At 35.8% G+C, this 17,358-nt stretch overlaps 1 protein-coding gene across 1 annotated transcript in view; it reads left to right on the top strand.

Annotated features, from left to right (window-relative positions):
• HPSE2 (heparanase 2 (inactive)) overlaps positions 1 to 17,358 on the top strand; it is a 700,195-nt gene that overhangs the window by 428,533 nt on the left and 254,304 nt on the right. Inside the window, exon 4 of the mRNA XM_044240286.1 lies at positions 10,464 to 10,637. Coding sequence (XP_044096221.1) covers positions 10,464 to 10,637 — 174 coding nt within the window. The remainder of the gene's footprint in view (positions 1 to 10,463; positions 10,638 to 17,358) is intronic.

The raw sequence follows: 17,358 nt of genomic DNA, 5'->3' as shown, positions 1-17,358 counted from the left end.
CTATTAAAAGGAGAGGTGGAAGAATAATCTTTTTATATCTTGGGGGATCTATGAAAGTATATGTATATATAGGAAAAATGTCTAGTGGTGGACTTGCTTGGTCTAAGGGAATGCACATGTAAATTTTGACAGATACGTCTAACCATCTTCTACAAATATTTGCATCTTTTAAAATAATTTACTTCAGGGCACATTTCTTAAAAACAATCCAAAAGCAACGTCTAAAAAACAATCCTAGCCTCTTTAATAATGCCAGTATCTTTTTTATTTTTTTCCTGTCATGATTTAGATGGACTTCTTTTTTTTTTTTTAAAGATTTTATTTGTTTATTTGACAGAGAGAGATCACAAGTAGGCAGAGAGGCAGGCAGAGGGAGAGAGAGGAGGAAGCAGGCTCCCTGCTGAGCAGAGAGCCCGATGTGGGACTCGATCCCAGGACTCTGAGATCATGACCTGAGCCGAAGGCAGCGGCTTAACCCACTGAGCCACCCAGATGCCCCTTAGATGGACTTCTGATGGGACCCATTATGCTCACTGGCATTTAATTTTCCCTTTAAATCTAGTTAAATTGATTAATACAATAATTAGTTTCTGCCTTACAGTCTTTGAGAGTGTTGTGATTTTTAGTCACAGAAATTTCCCAAATCTCATTCTCCTTCAACAGCTTCAGTCACTATAGACATTTAGTCTGATTTCTTTATAACCTAGTTACGGTTTCATTGCCCTGACTAAACTTGAGATATTTCTCTTCATATTAAAATTAGCTCTTAGCTTAAAAAGATATCTTCAGTCTTTGTGAAATGGCTGTGTTTTCCTCCCAGGCAATTTTCAAACTGTTCTCTCTTAATAGTTACAATTAAAATGCTCCCCTTTTTATTGTTTGTACTCACTAATTCAAATGGTTCCCCATTAAATGATGGTTTCTCTCTGAATTACAAGAGACAGAGCTGGTAAAGAGTTCACCTCACTCTGCTTTTACTCTCACATCTCTTTCTGGCTTCCATTAGAAATTCCTTTGTTTTTCCAGCAACTGGTGAATAGTCTTTTATACCTCTCCCATATTATTCCGTCTAAACGGAACACTTAGCAGTAACTATATTATGTGAGTAGATTTAACAACATGGAGTAAGAGACATAATCAAGAGTGATCTTGCTATAGTGAATAATAATTACTGAGATTGGGTATTTATGGTACAGAGTATAAGTGACATTGAATGGACCTAAATAATACCTGCATGAGTTAGAGATTTATTAAGGCTTATCATGTATCAGACATTGAAATGGATGCTAAAAAGGCAGACATGATACCTTCTCTTTGGCAAACGATCCAGTATGCTTTTAGAGGGTGGGAGCAGACTTGAACAGTGAAGGCATAGTTGGCTCTTGCTATAATAGGAGCTGACTAACTTTTGTCTTCCCCTCTTCTTCACCTAATCTTCCACATTTCCTTCTTCAATGTCAAGTTTATTTGCTGGTTGCTCCAGCCAAAAACTTTAGAGTTTTCCTTGACCTCTTTTTTTTTTTTCTGCATATTCCACATCTAATCCTTCAGCAAATATTATCAGCTCTACCTTTAAAATATCCCAGAAACCCAGCCATTTTAATCACACTGCTGCTACCACCCTAGTCCAAGACAGTTATAATTTGCCTGAATTATTACCATAGACTCTTACTTACTTTATTTGCTTTCACCTTTTCCCTCTCCTCCTCTTCTAGTCTCTTTTTAGTTCAACAGCCAGACTAATGCTTTTAAAATGTGAATTGGGTCATTTTCAAAACCAGCCAGTGCTTTCCTGTCATTTGGGGTTAAAAAAAAAAAAAAAAAAAGAAAAGAAAGAAAGAAAGAAAGTCCTGCTGCTCTGACCTTATCTCCTACTGTTTTCCCTGTCATTCATTCTGAATGCAGCCACGCTGGGCTCTTTGTTGTTCTTCACATTCATCAGTCTCATAACCTGTCTTGGACCTTTGCCTTTAAGTCCATTTGATTTACTCTCATACTACCATAGGGTCTTTGCTTAAATGTTACCTTATCAGTGAGACTTTTTTAGAATAGCATGCCTCTTCCATTGGTTCTACAATTCCCTCCCCCTGCTTTGTTTCCACCTTTGTACCTCATGACAACTACACTAAACATAAACTTCACAAGGGTAGGACCTGTTTTCTGTTTGGTTCATTGCTATAACCTTCAAGTGTATGATATTACTTGGTGTTTAGTCAATCTTTATCAAATGAAGGAATCCTACTAGCAATTTCAGCCACCAGTTGCTTAGATTTTAATAAGAATCTTATTTTTGTGTGTTTGTTGGTTTGCAGTTTATCAACTTTGTTTTTATTTACTTTGTTTTTAAAGTACTAAGTCTTGAGGAAACTAAGGAAAATGGCCATCATGCATATCTTAGTGTGAATTGATTGATCTTATGTGTTTATAATATAAAGATGAGGTTACCCTTATTGAAGAAATGGCTTTTTGACAAAACAAGGTCTTGATGTTGATTTTTTTTTTCTTAAACTTATTGTTGGTACTTCTTTAGTAACTTTTGTGGGGTTTTTTTTTCTTCCTGTTACTGCCACAGAACTTCAACAAATAAGGTGAATGTCCAGAGTCTATTCCTTGTTCTGTATCACTCATTCTTTAAGTCTATACCCCAACCTAAATTTTGTTTCTAACCTCACTGTTTGATTAACTGTGATGACTTTTTTTCTCAGTCCATTTGCTTCTCAATTTCTCACTAGCATGTAATGTTATTGACTAGCACATCCTTGAAACTATCTTCTTTGGGATTCCTTCAGATGACATTTCTGTGTCCTCCTCCTTCTCTGCCTTTTTTCCTGAACTTTTTATGTAAACATTTAAGATTTCATCCTCAACCATTTTGTTCTTCAGAAGCCTCAAGAACTTTCGTAGCGTCAGCTGTCAGCACTATATAGGTGACTCCCAAACCTATTCTCCTTTCATCTTAAGCCCCAGCTCATTTTCAGCTGCGACAAGGCTGTTTAGAAATCTATTTATATGAGATGCCAGGGAACATGTCCAGAGGACATAGAGGCATTGGCACCCTCTGGTGGAGAGAGTACAAAGTCATATTTAAGTATCTGCTTGCTTGGAAGGACCCTGACTAGGAAGATTACATTTGTTGAGTATCTACTAAGTGCTCTATATTCAAATGTATATAATATTTTTTAATATATATAATCTTCTAATAAACTTTAGAGTACATATGTGAGCTAGCAATAATAATTACTACACAAATCTTTCTTTGGGTCCTTTTAATTTCTTACTAGACCACTTATGTGCAACAAAAAAGATTTGGGTTGTGAGAATACTTTAGCATTTAAGGCAGGAAATTGTTCTCAGATAGATACTATGAAGCATTACAGAACATTACATTATAATGAATTACAGAACAATCCTTAAGGAATTTAGCAGGTTAACAGAAAACAAGCCATTCACTCTAGAAAAGTGACTAAATCAAGAGGTAAATCCCAAAATAAGATAATGCCATAGATGCCACAAGACACCCACATGCTACATATGTTATAGAACCTGTGTTTAGAGAAAGTTGTGGTCACTGTAGGGAGACTGATGTATTCAGGAATGGCTTCATAAGGAGGCGGGACTCAAACTTATCCTTAAGGAGGTATTTCCCAAACTTTGAGTGCTCTATTCTCAATTTTTGTCATGTTAACAAACCATCTATATTTTTATTTCCCCATACTTTTTTCTGTATTAACATCTTTTGGGGGTATAAATCCCTTTGCCTTGTCTTAAACCATAAGCTCCATGAAATCATTGGTTTGATATGTTTTTGTGTTTGATATATATATATATATATATATATATATATATATATTATCTGTTTTTCTTTTTTCTCTGGTGTGTGTGTGTGTGTGTGTGTGTGTTTCTAATATACATGAAAACTACACAGGAAATTCTCATCATATAAAGGTAATTAATTGTAGATAAAGGCCACTTAAGGGAATCAGTCTACCTAAAAAGAATATTAGTCATTCATATTCAATTTTGTTGCAAAGGTGTGATTTCTAAATGACACTAAAATTATGAAAATAAGTGTAATAAATTATAAACTCTTATTGCAACTATGAACAATCTCAATGAATAGAACATTATTTAATTGAATATTGAGTATTTTTCTGAGAAAATAATTTAACTTTTGTGGCATGAGCATAAATATTAAAAGACTTCAAAATAGACTTCTCTTTATCTTTTAATATTCAAAATTATTTTTGAGCAATCTATTTTTATCACTCCGAGTTTTCTCTTGTTCAGCTAGCTGATCTAATTTTTCTAGATCCTTATTTATTAGTGGATTTGCATGTGATTTGAGCAGTTATCAGGTGCTATTTTTATTGATTTCATGAAATCCTGGCTCTTTAGCTCAGACTTGTAGCTTGGCTTTCCAATAGATTCATAATGGGTTTGCATTATATTGGAGAAATTAAAAACATTATTGACTTGTTTAGTGAGGATTTTGCCAAGTGAAAAGAATGTTTAAGTCAATTCTCAGTTCAAGAGTGAATATTTTGGTGTTCAGGTGATTTGTTTTCCTATGCATTCTTTAATTCTGCGAGTGCTTTCTCTTAAACTTTTTATACCAGAGGAACACTTGAAATAACTCTCAAGTTTCAGGGAACCTCTGGATTAAATATCTAAATCTCATAATATGTTAAAGAGATCATTTAGTTGTAGATATTGTTATCCAATAATAATTGCCAATGCTCATTTAAACAGGCAGTGATAGTTTCCTCAGAATCTGTTTAGCCAACTTCTTAGCCTATTCTTTTGTATGTTCCCCTTTCCCACAAAAGATATCAACTCCAATGTATGTCAGTGGTATAGATATAAGATACTTCCATTTTTCCTTTTTTTAAGATTTATTGCTTGATTTTTTTTATACCTTACCCAAGTAGGGCTAAAAGTCTTACCACAAATTTTTATCATACTATTGAGTATGCAGTGCTACTGAGTATGATATGTGATATGTGGTAAGTACAAAGATAGTGTTTTTTTTTTTTCCCTCTCTATTTAAAACTAAAACTGAGGCCTTTTCCTTAAGGTCAGGAACATAGCAGGCATGTCCACTATTACCACTGCTGTTCAACATTGTGCTAGAAGTCCTAGCCTCAGCCATCAGACAACAAAAATAAGTTAAAAAGCATATGAATCTGCAAAGAAGTCAAACTCTCACTCTTTGCAGATGACATGATACTTTATGGGGAAAACCCAAAAGACTCCACCCCAAAATTGCTCATACAGAAATTCAGTAAAGTCAAGATATAAAAATCAATGCGCAGAAATCAGTTGCATTTCTATACTTTAACAATGAGACAGAAGAAAGGGAAATTAAAGAATAAATCCCATTTACAATTGCATCCAAAACCATAAAATACCTAGGAATAAACCTAACCAAAGAGGCAGGGGATCTGTACCCAGGAAACTATAGAACATTCATGAAAGAAATCCAGACAAAAAGAAATGGAAAATGTTTCATGCTCATGGTTTGGAAGAACAAATACTGTTGCAATGTCTATGCTACCTATAGTAATCTACACATTTAAAGCAATCGCTATCAAAATACCATCAATTTTTTTCACAGAGCTGAAACAAATAATCCTAAAATTTGTATGGAACTGGAAAAGACCCCAAATAGCCAAAGGCATGTTGAAAATGAAAACCAGAGCTGGTGGCAGCACAATTCTGGATTTCAAGCTCTATTACAAAGCTGTTATCATCAAGACAGTATGGTTTTGGCACAAAAACAGACACATGGATCAATGGGACAGAATAGAGAACTCAGAAATGGACAACTCTCAGGTCAACTAATCTTTGACAAAGCAGGAAAAAATATCCAGTGGAAAAAAGAGAGTTTCTTCAACAAATGGTGTTGGGAAAATTGGACAGCTACATGCAGAAGAATGAAACTGGACCATTTCCTTACACCATACACAAAAATAGACTCAAAATGGTTGAAAGATCTAAATGTGAGACAGGAATCCATCAAAATCCTAGAGAAGAACACAGGCCGCAACCTCTTTAGCTTTGGCTGCAGCAACTTTGTGCTAGACCTGTCTCCAAAGGCAAGGGAAATAAAAGCAAAAAATGAACTATTGGGACTTCACCAAGATAAAAATGTTTTGCACAGCAAAGGAAATAGTCAACAAAACTAAGAGGCAGCTCACAGAATGGGAGAAGATATTTGCAAATGACGTTACAGATAAAGGGCTGATACTCAAGATCTATAAAGAACTTCTCAAACTCAACACTCAAATAACAAATAATCCAATCAAAAAATGGGCAGAAAACATAAATAGACATTTCTGCAAAGAAGACATCCAAATGTCCAACAGACACATGAAAAAGTGCTCAACATCACCAGCCATCAGGGAAATACAAATCAAAACCACAGTGAGATACCATCTCACACCAGTCAAAATGTCTAAAATTAACAAGTCAGAAATGACAGATGTTGGCAAGGATGTGCAGAAAGGGGAACCCTCCTACACTGTTGGTGGGAATGCAAGCTGATGCAGCCACTCTGGAAAACAGCATGGAGGTTCCTCAAAAAGTTGAAAATAGAGCTACCCTATGACCCAGCAATCACAGTACTGGGTATTTACCCTAAAGATACAAATGTAGTAGTCCAAAGGGGCACAGGCACCTGAATGTTTACAGCAGCAATGTCCACAATAGCCCAATTATGGAAGGAACCTAGATGTCCATCAATAGATGAATGGATAAAGAAGAAGTGGTATATATATACAATGGAATATTATGAAGCCATCAAAAAACCTGAAATCTTACCATTTGCAATGACGTGGGTGGAACAAGAAGTTATTATGTTGAATGAAATAAGTCAATCAGAGAAAGACAATTATCATATGATCTCCCTAATATAAGGAATTTGAGAGGCAGAGTGGCAAGTCATGAAGGCTAGGGAGGGAGAAAATGAAACAAGATGGGATCAGGAGGGAGACAAACCATAAGAGACTCTTAATCTCAGGAAACAAACTGAGGATTGCTGGAGGGAGGGGAGGTAGGGACAGGGTGTTACGTTATGGGCATTGGGGAGGGTATGTGCAGTGAAATGTGTAAGCCTGATGATTCACAGACCTGTACCCCTGGGGCAAATAATACATTATATGTTAATTTTGTTTAAAGTTACATAGAAAGATTAAAAAAAAATGGGCCGAAGACATGAACAGACATTTCTGCAAAGAAACACAAATAGCCAACAGACACATTAAAAAAAGCTCTACATCACTCGGCATCAAGGAAATACAAATCAAAATCACAGTGAGCTACCACCTCACACCAGTCAGAATGGCTACAATTAACAAGTCAGGAAATGACAGATGTTGGCAAGGATGCAGAGAAAGGGGAACCCTCTTATGCTCTTGGTGGGAGTGCAAGTTAGTGCAGCCACTCTGGAAAATAGTATGGAGGTGTCTCAAAAAGTTGAAAATAGAGCTACCCTATGACCCAGCAATTGCACTACTGGGTATTTACCCCAAAGAATTCTTACTCCATTTACCTACATATGTAGTGATTTGAAGGGGTACTGGCATCCCAATGTTTAAAGCAGCCATGTCCACAATAGCTGAACTATGGAACGAGCTGAGATGTCCATTGACAGATGAATCAATAAAAAATATGTGGTATATATGTACAATGGAATAGTAGCCATAGAAAAGAATGAAATCTTACAGTTTACAATGATGTGGTTGGAACTAGAGGGTATTATGCTAAGCAAAATAAGTTAGCTAGAGAAAGACAATTACCATATGATCTCACTCATTTGGGAACTTAAGAAACAAAACAGAAGATCATAGAGGAAGAGAGTAAGCGATAAAACAAGATGAAATCAGAGAGGCAGACAAACCATAAAAGACTCTTAATCATAGAAACAAACAGAGTTGCTGGAGGGGTGGAGGTGGTGGGATGGAGTAACTGGGTGATGGACATTAAGGAGGGGAAAAAAAGAGTGAATTTTACTCTATGTAAATTTTACCCCAATAAAGCTGACCTTAAAAAAATAAAATCAGATCCAGATTTAAGACAAAATTAACAATAACTTCCTAGACAACCTTTCTTAAAAAGAAAAAGAAAAAACAAGTCATTAACTTTCTTTATTGACATTAGTCCCTTTCTTTCCTTTTCATGAATTTGAAAACTTATAGGCAAACATAATGTGTTTTTATTAAATAACTGGTTTAAGCCAAAATGGGATATAATTTTTCTAAAGGCAGACTTGTTAGACTTGCTTAAATAAAGCTTATGAATATAATTAATATTGTTCTCAATGTGAAAATAAATTAACAATGTTGAGTAGTAGAGTTAATAAAACTTTATGTCAAAGCAATATGAATAAATTTATAGCCTGAGACACAATTTTATATAAGACTTTGAAAGAAGCTATTTTCTTAATGAGTGTCTTGGTCAAGCTCATGCAAGATAATTGTAAAATTAATATACACATGTATTGGTTTCATGATCACTTTAATAGGCTTTTTAAAAACATTTTTATTTATTTTTTAAATTTCTTTTCAGTGTTCCAGAATTCATTGTTTATGCACCACACCCAGTGCTCCATGCAATACGTGCCCTCCACAATACCCACCAACAGGCTCACCCAACCTCCCATCACCCTGACCTCCAAAACCCTCAGTTAGTTCCTCAGAATCCACAGTCTCTCATGGTTCTTCTCCCCTTCCAGTTTCCCACTTTAATAGGCTTATAAACACATTTTAATTTTAATTTCTACTTTGGAGCTAAAAATAAGTTTATTTCTTTAGTGTGAAACCTATGCCTTTTGCTGTTGCACAGTTACTAGACTCTGGGTTGAATGTGAGATAAGTTCCCATGGATTTTTATTTTCAGCTGAAATGAGAGAACTTCTGTCCTTGTTTCTGGTGCTTCTTTTTTTTTAAAAAAAAAAAAAAGATTTTATTTATTTGACAGAGAGAGAGAAATCACAAGTAGGAAGAGACGCAAGCAGAGAGAGAGAGAGGGGAGGAAGCAGGCTCCCTGCAGAGCAGAGAGCCTGATGTGGGGCTCAATCCCAGGACCCTGGGATCATGACCTGAGCCGAAGGCAGAGGCTTTAACTCACTGAGCCACCCAGGTGCCCCCTTGGTGCTTCTTAAAAAATATTTTCTCATATATGTAAGAAGAAAAAAATGGCAGCCTCCCCATACCCCACATCAAAAACTGATAATGGACTCAACCAAGTGATCGTACTTCTGCTTTCCAAGACTGAAACACTTAAAACAATTGTTAATAAGGCATCTTGATCACTCTATCATTTTTTGTAGAACCCCCTAGCGTTCCACAGAACCCCATTTGAGGAACCCTGCTCTAAGGAATTGGATAATGAATACTAGGGTAATGAGAACCCCTATACATAATTATTAACCTAAACTGTTTTTTCAGTCTATGTAGCACTTAAAATTCTATCATTCATACCTTGTAAAACACTGTCTAAAAGGACAAGAAAGATCTGGATATGTTTAAAAGAGGGAAAGGGCATGCCAAATGAGGAGAATAATTAGAGCAAACGCTAGTGGAGCAAGGGATTCTATAATAGATAGAACTGGGTGATACCGATAGAGACCTCATAGACAACAATAGAGAGGCTTGAAGTTGGGGGAAAATTATGACTGAGTTGTAGAGTCCTTGAACTAAGGAAGGAAAGTCTTAAAAATCCACTAAGGTTTTCACAGGTGAGTGAAACTGATGAAAGAGATTGGAAGGAAGATGAAAGTAGACAGGCAAGCACAGATATTGTTGCAATAATTCATGCAAGTGGAAATGAGAGCCAGAACCAGAATGGCGACAATAGATATGAAAGGAATGGGAAGGGTATGGGACACATGGTGAGTAGAGTTGATGGTATCAGGGATCAAAAAGACAATGAATATATTTACACTAATGGTGTTTCCATTCTCAAAAATATTAGAAATGTGGAATTGAGTAAACTTTTTTTGAAGGCTGAGCTATATTCAAGACTGACCTGTGAGTCATTTCCCTTGGCCTTGCCTCCCAACACTATTCCTATCATTTCACAAAGGAATACAGACCCAGCCGTTTCAGATTGTCTTATTTTTCAAGAGAAGCTAGAAATCGAGCTACTTTGTGATACGTTCCATTTTTAAATGTTAACAGTTCCATTTTGTTGTTGTTGTTGCTAACAAATAAAACATACTATGGACTAGACTTGGTTGCTAATTTGCAGCCTGTTTCTAGAATTCTGTGTGCTGCTTTCTAAAATCACTTCAAAATATACCCTGAACCAAGAGGTAACATAATCCTTTTGAAGCCTCTCTGCATAATTCTTATCAGGAATTAATTAGCAAGAAGCTCATAGAAAGGGTTTTTATAGTAGCTAATATTTTCCTTTTGTTGGAATATTGATTTTAAAGTTACAACTCTTTTCCTGCTTCTTCCCAGCCAGGTCTCTAGACAAACTTTACAACTTTGCTGATTGCTCTGGACTCCACCTGATATTTGCTCTAAATGCACTGCGTCGTAATCCCAATAACTCCTGGAACAGTTCTAGTGCCCTGAGTCTGTTGAAGTACAGTGCCAGCAAAAAGTACAACATTTCTTGGGAACTGGGAAATGGTGAGTAAGGATATTATTTCCTCTGAATTGACAAGATAAAAAATAAGTTGGTCTAGAGTATAGCCTCAGTTACACTATCTATAGAGTACTAGCCCAGAAAACACTCTAAATATTTGGCCACTGAATTGACCTTCTAAATAGAAAAAGACCAAACAGTGAAGTACAGTAGATTTAGTGAATCTACACCTACTTGGAACTGTGGTATCATTTGCTGTGTCGTTTCACTTCATATTAAGGACAATGCAAGAAACAGTTGAAAAAATACTATTGGCCAAAAGATCTGAATAGACATTTCTCCAAAGAAAAATATAAAAGGCCAAAAAAAACACATGAAAAGATGTTCAACATCTTTAGCCATTAGGGAAAAGCAAATCAAAACCACAATAAGATAGTATTTCACATCCACTAGGGTGCCCATGATAAGGGATAACAACTGTTGGCAGGGATGTGGTGAAATCAGAACCCTCATACACTGCTGGTGGGAATGTAAAACAGTGTATCCACTTTGGAATACAGTCAGGCAGTTCCTCAAAAGTTAAATATAGAGTTCCAAATGACCTAGCAATTCTACTCCTAGGTAGATATTTAAGAGAAATGAAAACATATGTTCACAGAAAAACTTATATGTGGTAGCAGTATTCATATGCGCCAGAAAGTGGAAACAACCCAAATGTCCATCAACTGATAAATGGATAAATAAAATGTGGTATAGCCATGTGATGGAATATTATTTGACCACAAAAAAGGAACGAAGCACTGACACACACTACAACATAAATGAACCTTGAAAAGATTATGCTAAATGAAAAAACCCAGTCACGTTTTTATATAAAAGGTCCCAAATAGGTTAATCTAAAGAAACAGTAGACTAGTGGTTGCCTACAGCTAGGGGTGGCCGAGATGAGAGGTAACTGCTAAAGGATCTGAGGTTTCTTTGGGGGGTGAAAAAAATGTCCTAAAATTTGTTGTGATGATTGCACAACTGTGTAAATATACTTAAAACCATTGAATTAAATACATTAATTTGGTGAATTATATGGATATAAATTTTATCTCAGTACTGCTGTTACCAAAAAAAAAGAAAAATACTGTGTTTGTCTTTTCTATTTTAAAGAGCATACAATGCATATTTTCTGCCACCAGTTGGTGACAAAAACCTTTGAGTTACCTCCTTAGGAGTTTATTTGTAATTGTTAACATTTTTTTCATCCTATTTTTACATAGTATTTAGTTTACATAGCAAGTCCAAATACTCTTCTATTTGGATCTTAAAGTGCTAAATGAAGAGCCCTTTAAGTATTTCCTCACCTCCTAGGTAAGGAAATACATTGAAAAAGGTAAAGAGAATTGGTAAAGACAGCAGTAAATGCTAGATCTTTGTCAGGAACTTGCAGAATTAAAAAAAATTTTTTTACTATAAAAAACTAAAAAATTTTTTTATTATGTTCAGTTAGCCACTGTATAGTACATCATTAGTTTTTTTAAAGATTTTATTTATTTATTTATTTATTTTTTTCTTCCAATTTATTTATTTTCAGAAAAACAGTATTCATTATTTTTTCACCACACCCAGTGCTCCATGCAAGCTGTGCCCTCTATAATACCCACCACCTGGTACCCCAACCTCCCACCCCCCCACCACTTCAAACCCCTCAGATTGTTTTTCAGAGTCCATAGTCTCTCATGGTTCATCTCCCCTTCCAATTTACCCCAAAGCACATACCCTCCCCAATGTCCATAACCCTACCCCCCTTCTCCCAACCCCCCTCCCCCCAGCAACCCACAGTTTGTTTCGTGAGATTAAGAGTCACTTATGGTTTGTCTCCCTCCCTATCCCATCTTGTTTCATGGATTCTTCTCCTACCCACTTAAGCCCCCATGTTGCATCACCACTCCCTCATATTAGGGAGATCATATGATAGTTGTCTTTCTCCGCTTGACTTATTTCGCTAAGCATGATATGCTCTAGTTCCATCCATGTTGTCGCAAATGGCAAGATTTCGTTTCTTTTGATGGCTGCATAGTATTCCATTGTGTATATATACCACATCTTCTTGATCCATTCATCTGTTGATGGACATCTAGGTTCTTTCCATAGTTTGGCTATTGTGGACATTGCTGCTATAAACATTCGGGTGCACGTGCCCCTTTGGATCACTACGTTTGTATCTTTAGGGTAAATTCCCAGTAGTGCAATTGCTGGGTCATAGGGCAGTTCTATTTTCAACATTTTGAGGAACCTCCATGCTGTTTTCCAGAGGGGTTGCACCAGCTTGCATTCCCACCAACAGTGTAGGAGGGTTCCCCTTTCTCCGCATCCTCGCCAGCATCTGTCATTTATTTGATAGACAGAGATCACAAGTAGGCAGAGAGGCAGGCAGAGAGAGAAAGAAGGAAGCAGGCTCCCCGCAGAGCAGAGAGCCCAATGTGGGGCTTGATCCCAGGTCCCTGGGATCATGACCCAAGCCGAAGGCAGAGGCTTTAACCCACTGAGCCACCCAGGTGCCCCCATCATTAGTTTTTGATACAGTGTTCAATGATTCATTAGTTAAGTATAACACCCAGTTCTCATCACAGCATATGCCCTCCTCAATACCCATCACCCTGTTACCCTCTCCCCCAACCCTCCTTCCTTCTGAAACCCCCAGATTTTTTCTCGGGGTCCATAGTCTCTCATGGTTCAATCTCTAATTTCTACCCCTTTGGATTTCCCTCCCTTTCCCTATGGTCCTTCATGTTATTGCTTATGTTCCATATGAGTGAAACCATATGATAATTGTCTTTCTCTGCTTGACTTACTTCACTTAACATAATCACCTCCAGTTCCATCCATGTCGATGCAAATGGTGGCTATTCATTGTTTCTGATGGCTGAATAATATTCCATTGTGTATATGTATCACATCTTCTTTACCCATCCATCTGCTGAAGGGCATCTCAGCTCCTTCCACATTTTGGCTATTGTGGATATTGCTGCTATGAACATTGGGGTGTACATGCCCCTTCTTTCCACTATATCTGTATCTTTGGGGTATATATCCAGTAGTGCAATTGCTGGGTTGTAGAATAGGTTTATTCTTAACATCTTGAGGAAACTCTATACTGTTTTCCAGAGTGGCTGTACCAACTTGCATTCCCACCGACAGTTTAAGAGGGTTCCCATTCCTCCACATCCTCACCAACATTTGTTTTTTCCTGTTTTGTTAATTTTTGCCATTCTAATTGGTGTAAGGTGATATCGCATTGCGATTTTGATTTGTATTTCCCTGATTGCTGGTGATGTTGAGCATTTTCTCATGTGTCTATTAACCATTTGTATGTCTTTTATGGAGAAGTGTTCATGTCTTCTGCCCATTTTGGGACTGGGTTATTAGTTTTTTGAGTGTTGAGTTTGAGAAGTTCTTTATAGATCTTGGATATCTGTATTCAAGCCCTTCATCTGTAACGAGATCTGCAAATATTTTCTCCCATTCTGTGAGCTGCCTCTTAGATTTGTTGACTGTTTCCTTTGCTGTGCAGAAACTTTTTATCTTGATGAAGTTCCAAAAGTTCATTTTTTTTTTTTCACTTGCCTTTGGAGACATGTCTTGAAAGAAGTTACTGTGGCCAATGTTGAAGAGGTAACTCCCTATCTTCTCCTCTAGGATTTTGATGGATTCCTATCTCACATTGAGGTCTTTCAACTATTTTGAGTTTATCTTTGTGTATGGTGTAAGGGAGTGGTCCAGTTTCATCCTTCTATATGTAGCAGTCCAATTTTCCCGGCACCATTTATTGAAGAGACTGTCTTTTATCCATTGGATATTTTTTCCTGATTTGTCAAAGATTAATTGACTATAGAGTTGAGGGTACATTTCTGTAGTCTCTATTTTGTTCCATTGTTCTAGTGTCTGTTTTTGTGCCAATACCATGCTGTCTTGGTGATAACGGCTTTGTAATATTGCTTGAAATCAGGCAATGTGATGCATTTGGGACTTCTAACAGAAAAGGAGATAATCTATTTTATTACCCTATGAAGGCTTTTTAATGATACTAAAACTTCTTAGTTTTCTTCACTTCCTTCAACTTTCATTCAACAAATACTTATTGACTTCCTAATATTGTACCAAAGGTACAATATTTTGTAGAGATATAAAATATTTTTATATTTTGAGAGATATCAGAGTAAATAACAGATAAATAACCCTGCCTACATTCTAGTAGAGAAGATAGGTAATAAATAAGATTTGAAAACGGTTCATCATTATGTTCTCTCATACATTTTTGCCCTTTAGTAATTCAAATTGAAGTATTCAACTTGACCCTATTCTTTTTGTGACAATGAATTAATGTACCCCTGCCTTCAGTCCCTCCTATCCTGCTCTCTCACTTTCTCCTTTTCCCCTCTCTCACCTTCTTTCTCTCCCTTTCTTCCTCTTCATTTCACAATTCAGTTGTCAAATTTATATACTTAAACAAACATCTCGGAAGTCCAATTTTAGAACATTTCCATCACTCCAAAAAGTTCCCTCATACGCATTTGCCATCAATCCCTGTAAACCATGCCCAGTCTCAGGAAATCTTTTTATTTTTTTCTTTTTTAAAATTTTAAAAATATCGCTTCTTCTTCTTTTTTTTTAATTTTTTTTCAATTTATTTATTTTCAGAAAAACATTATTAATTATTTTTTCACCACACCCAGTGCTCCATGCAAGCTGTGCCCTCTATAATACCCACCACCTGGTACCCCAACCTCCCACCGCCCCGCCACTTCAAACCCCTCAGATTGTTTTTCAGAGTCCATAGTCTCTCAGGAAATCTTAATCTGTTTCCCATCTATAGGTTTGTCTTTTATGGACACTTTCTTTAATTGGATTATATAATAGTCTTTTGCATCTGACTTCTTTCACCTAGCATGTTTTTGAAGTTTATCTATGTTGTAGCATATAAAAGTAGCTCATTCCTTTTTATTGCTGAGTAGTATTCCAGTGTATGGCTATATATCCCATTTTGCTTTTCCATTTACCAGATGATGGACATCTGGATTGTTTCTACTTTGGGGCTTTGATAAATAATACTGCTATAAACATTCACATATAAGTCTTTATGTGGATATTTGCTTTTTTTTTCCTCCTAGGAAGATTCCTAGGAGGGGAGTAGAGTGGCTAATTCATATGGTAAGTTTATGTTTATTTTTTAACAACTGCCAAATATTTTCCTAGGTAGCTCTACCATTTTACATTTTCACTAGAAATGTGTAAGGATTCTAGTTTTTCTACATCTCTGGAAACACTTTAATGTCTTCTGATTATAACCATTATAGTGAGTTTGAAGTAGTATCTTAATATGGCTTTAATTAGCACTTCCTTAATGACAAGTGATGTTGTGTGTCTTTTCATGTGCTTATCAGCCATTCTTACATCTTCTTTGGTGAAATGTCCACTCAGATCTGCCCTTTTAATTGAGTTACCTTATTGAGTATAAAAGTTTTAAATGTATTCTGGATACAAGTTCTTTGTCAAATATATGATTTGCAAAGATTTTCTCCAGTCTATAACTTCTCTTTGCACTTTCTTTATGGCATCTTTTGAAGTACAGAAGTTTTAAATTTTGATAAAGTTCAATTTATCAGTTTTTCATTTTATGGATCATACTGTTGGTATCATTTCCTTGCTTAACTCCAAACCACAAAAAAATTTTTTTCTATATTTTCCTGTTAAAGTTTTATAGTTTTTGCTTTCACATTTGGGTATAAGATCCATTACAAGTTAATTTTGAATATGTTATGAAGTTTGAGTCTAAATTCATCTTTTAAGCATGTGGATATCAAATTGTCTCAGCACTATTTAAAAGACTATACAATATAAAAAAAAGACTATACAATATCCCTATTGTATTCTCTTAACACTTTTGTCAAAGTAAACCAAAACTGGATTTATCTCTGGACTCCTAATTCTGTGCCACTGATCAGTATGTCTGTCCTTAGACTAGCACTACCTTGTCTTACATATAATAGCTTTGTAATGAGTTTTGAAATTGGGAAATATAAATCCTCCAACTTTGTTCTTTTTTAAAATTATTTTGGCTATCCAAGGTGTTTGCATTTCCACACAGCATTTAATTTCCTCAACAAAACCTGCTGGAATTTTAATAGAGATAACATTGAATCTATAGATCATTTGGGGGAGAATTGCCATCTTAAGAATATTAAGTCTTCCTGTCTATGAACATAGATTATCTCCCCATTTATTCAACTTTTAATTTCAACAATGTTTTGTAGTTTAGTGAACAAGTTTTGCACTTTTTTGATGAAATTTAATCTTAAGTATTTTTTCTTTTTCATGCAATTATGAACGGAATTATTTTATTAATTTCATTTATGTATTGTTCATTGCTGGTATTTAGAAATAAGGTTAATTTTATATATTGATCTTTCATCCTTCAGACTAGCTGAATGTGTTTTTTAGATCTTGTGTTTTTTCATCCCATGTGTGTGAGTTGTTTAAGGTTTTCTATATACAGGATATATTGTCTGAGAATAAAGACTGTTTTACTTCTTTCTATCCAATTTAGATATTTTTTATTTATTTCGTGTCTGACTACACTGGCTAGAATCTCTAACACAAATGTTGAAGATAAGTGCAAGAGTACACATTCCTGCTTGTTCACAGTCTTGCGAGAAAACATTAAATATTTCACTACAACGTATGATGTTTTACCATTAAGCATTCAGTATTTCATCA

This window comes from Neovison vison, chromosome 2 (genome assembly GCF_020171115.1).
Source record: "Neovison vison isolate M4711 chromosome 2, ASM_NN_V1, whole genome shotgun sequence".
In the NCBI taxonomy this organism is placed as follows: Eukaryota; Metazoa; Chordata; class Mammalia; order Carnivora; family Mustelidae; genus Neogale; species Neogale vison.
This window is presented reverse-complemented; position numbering and strand designations above follow the sequence as displayed.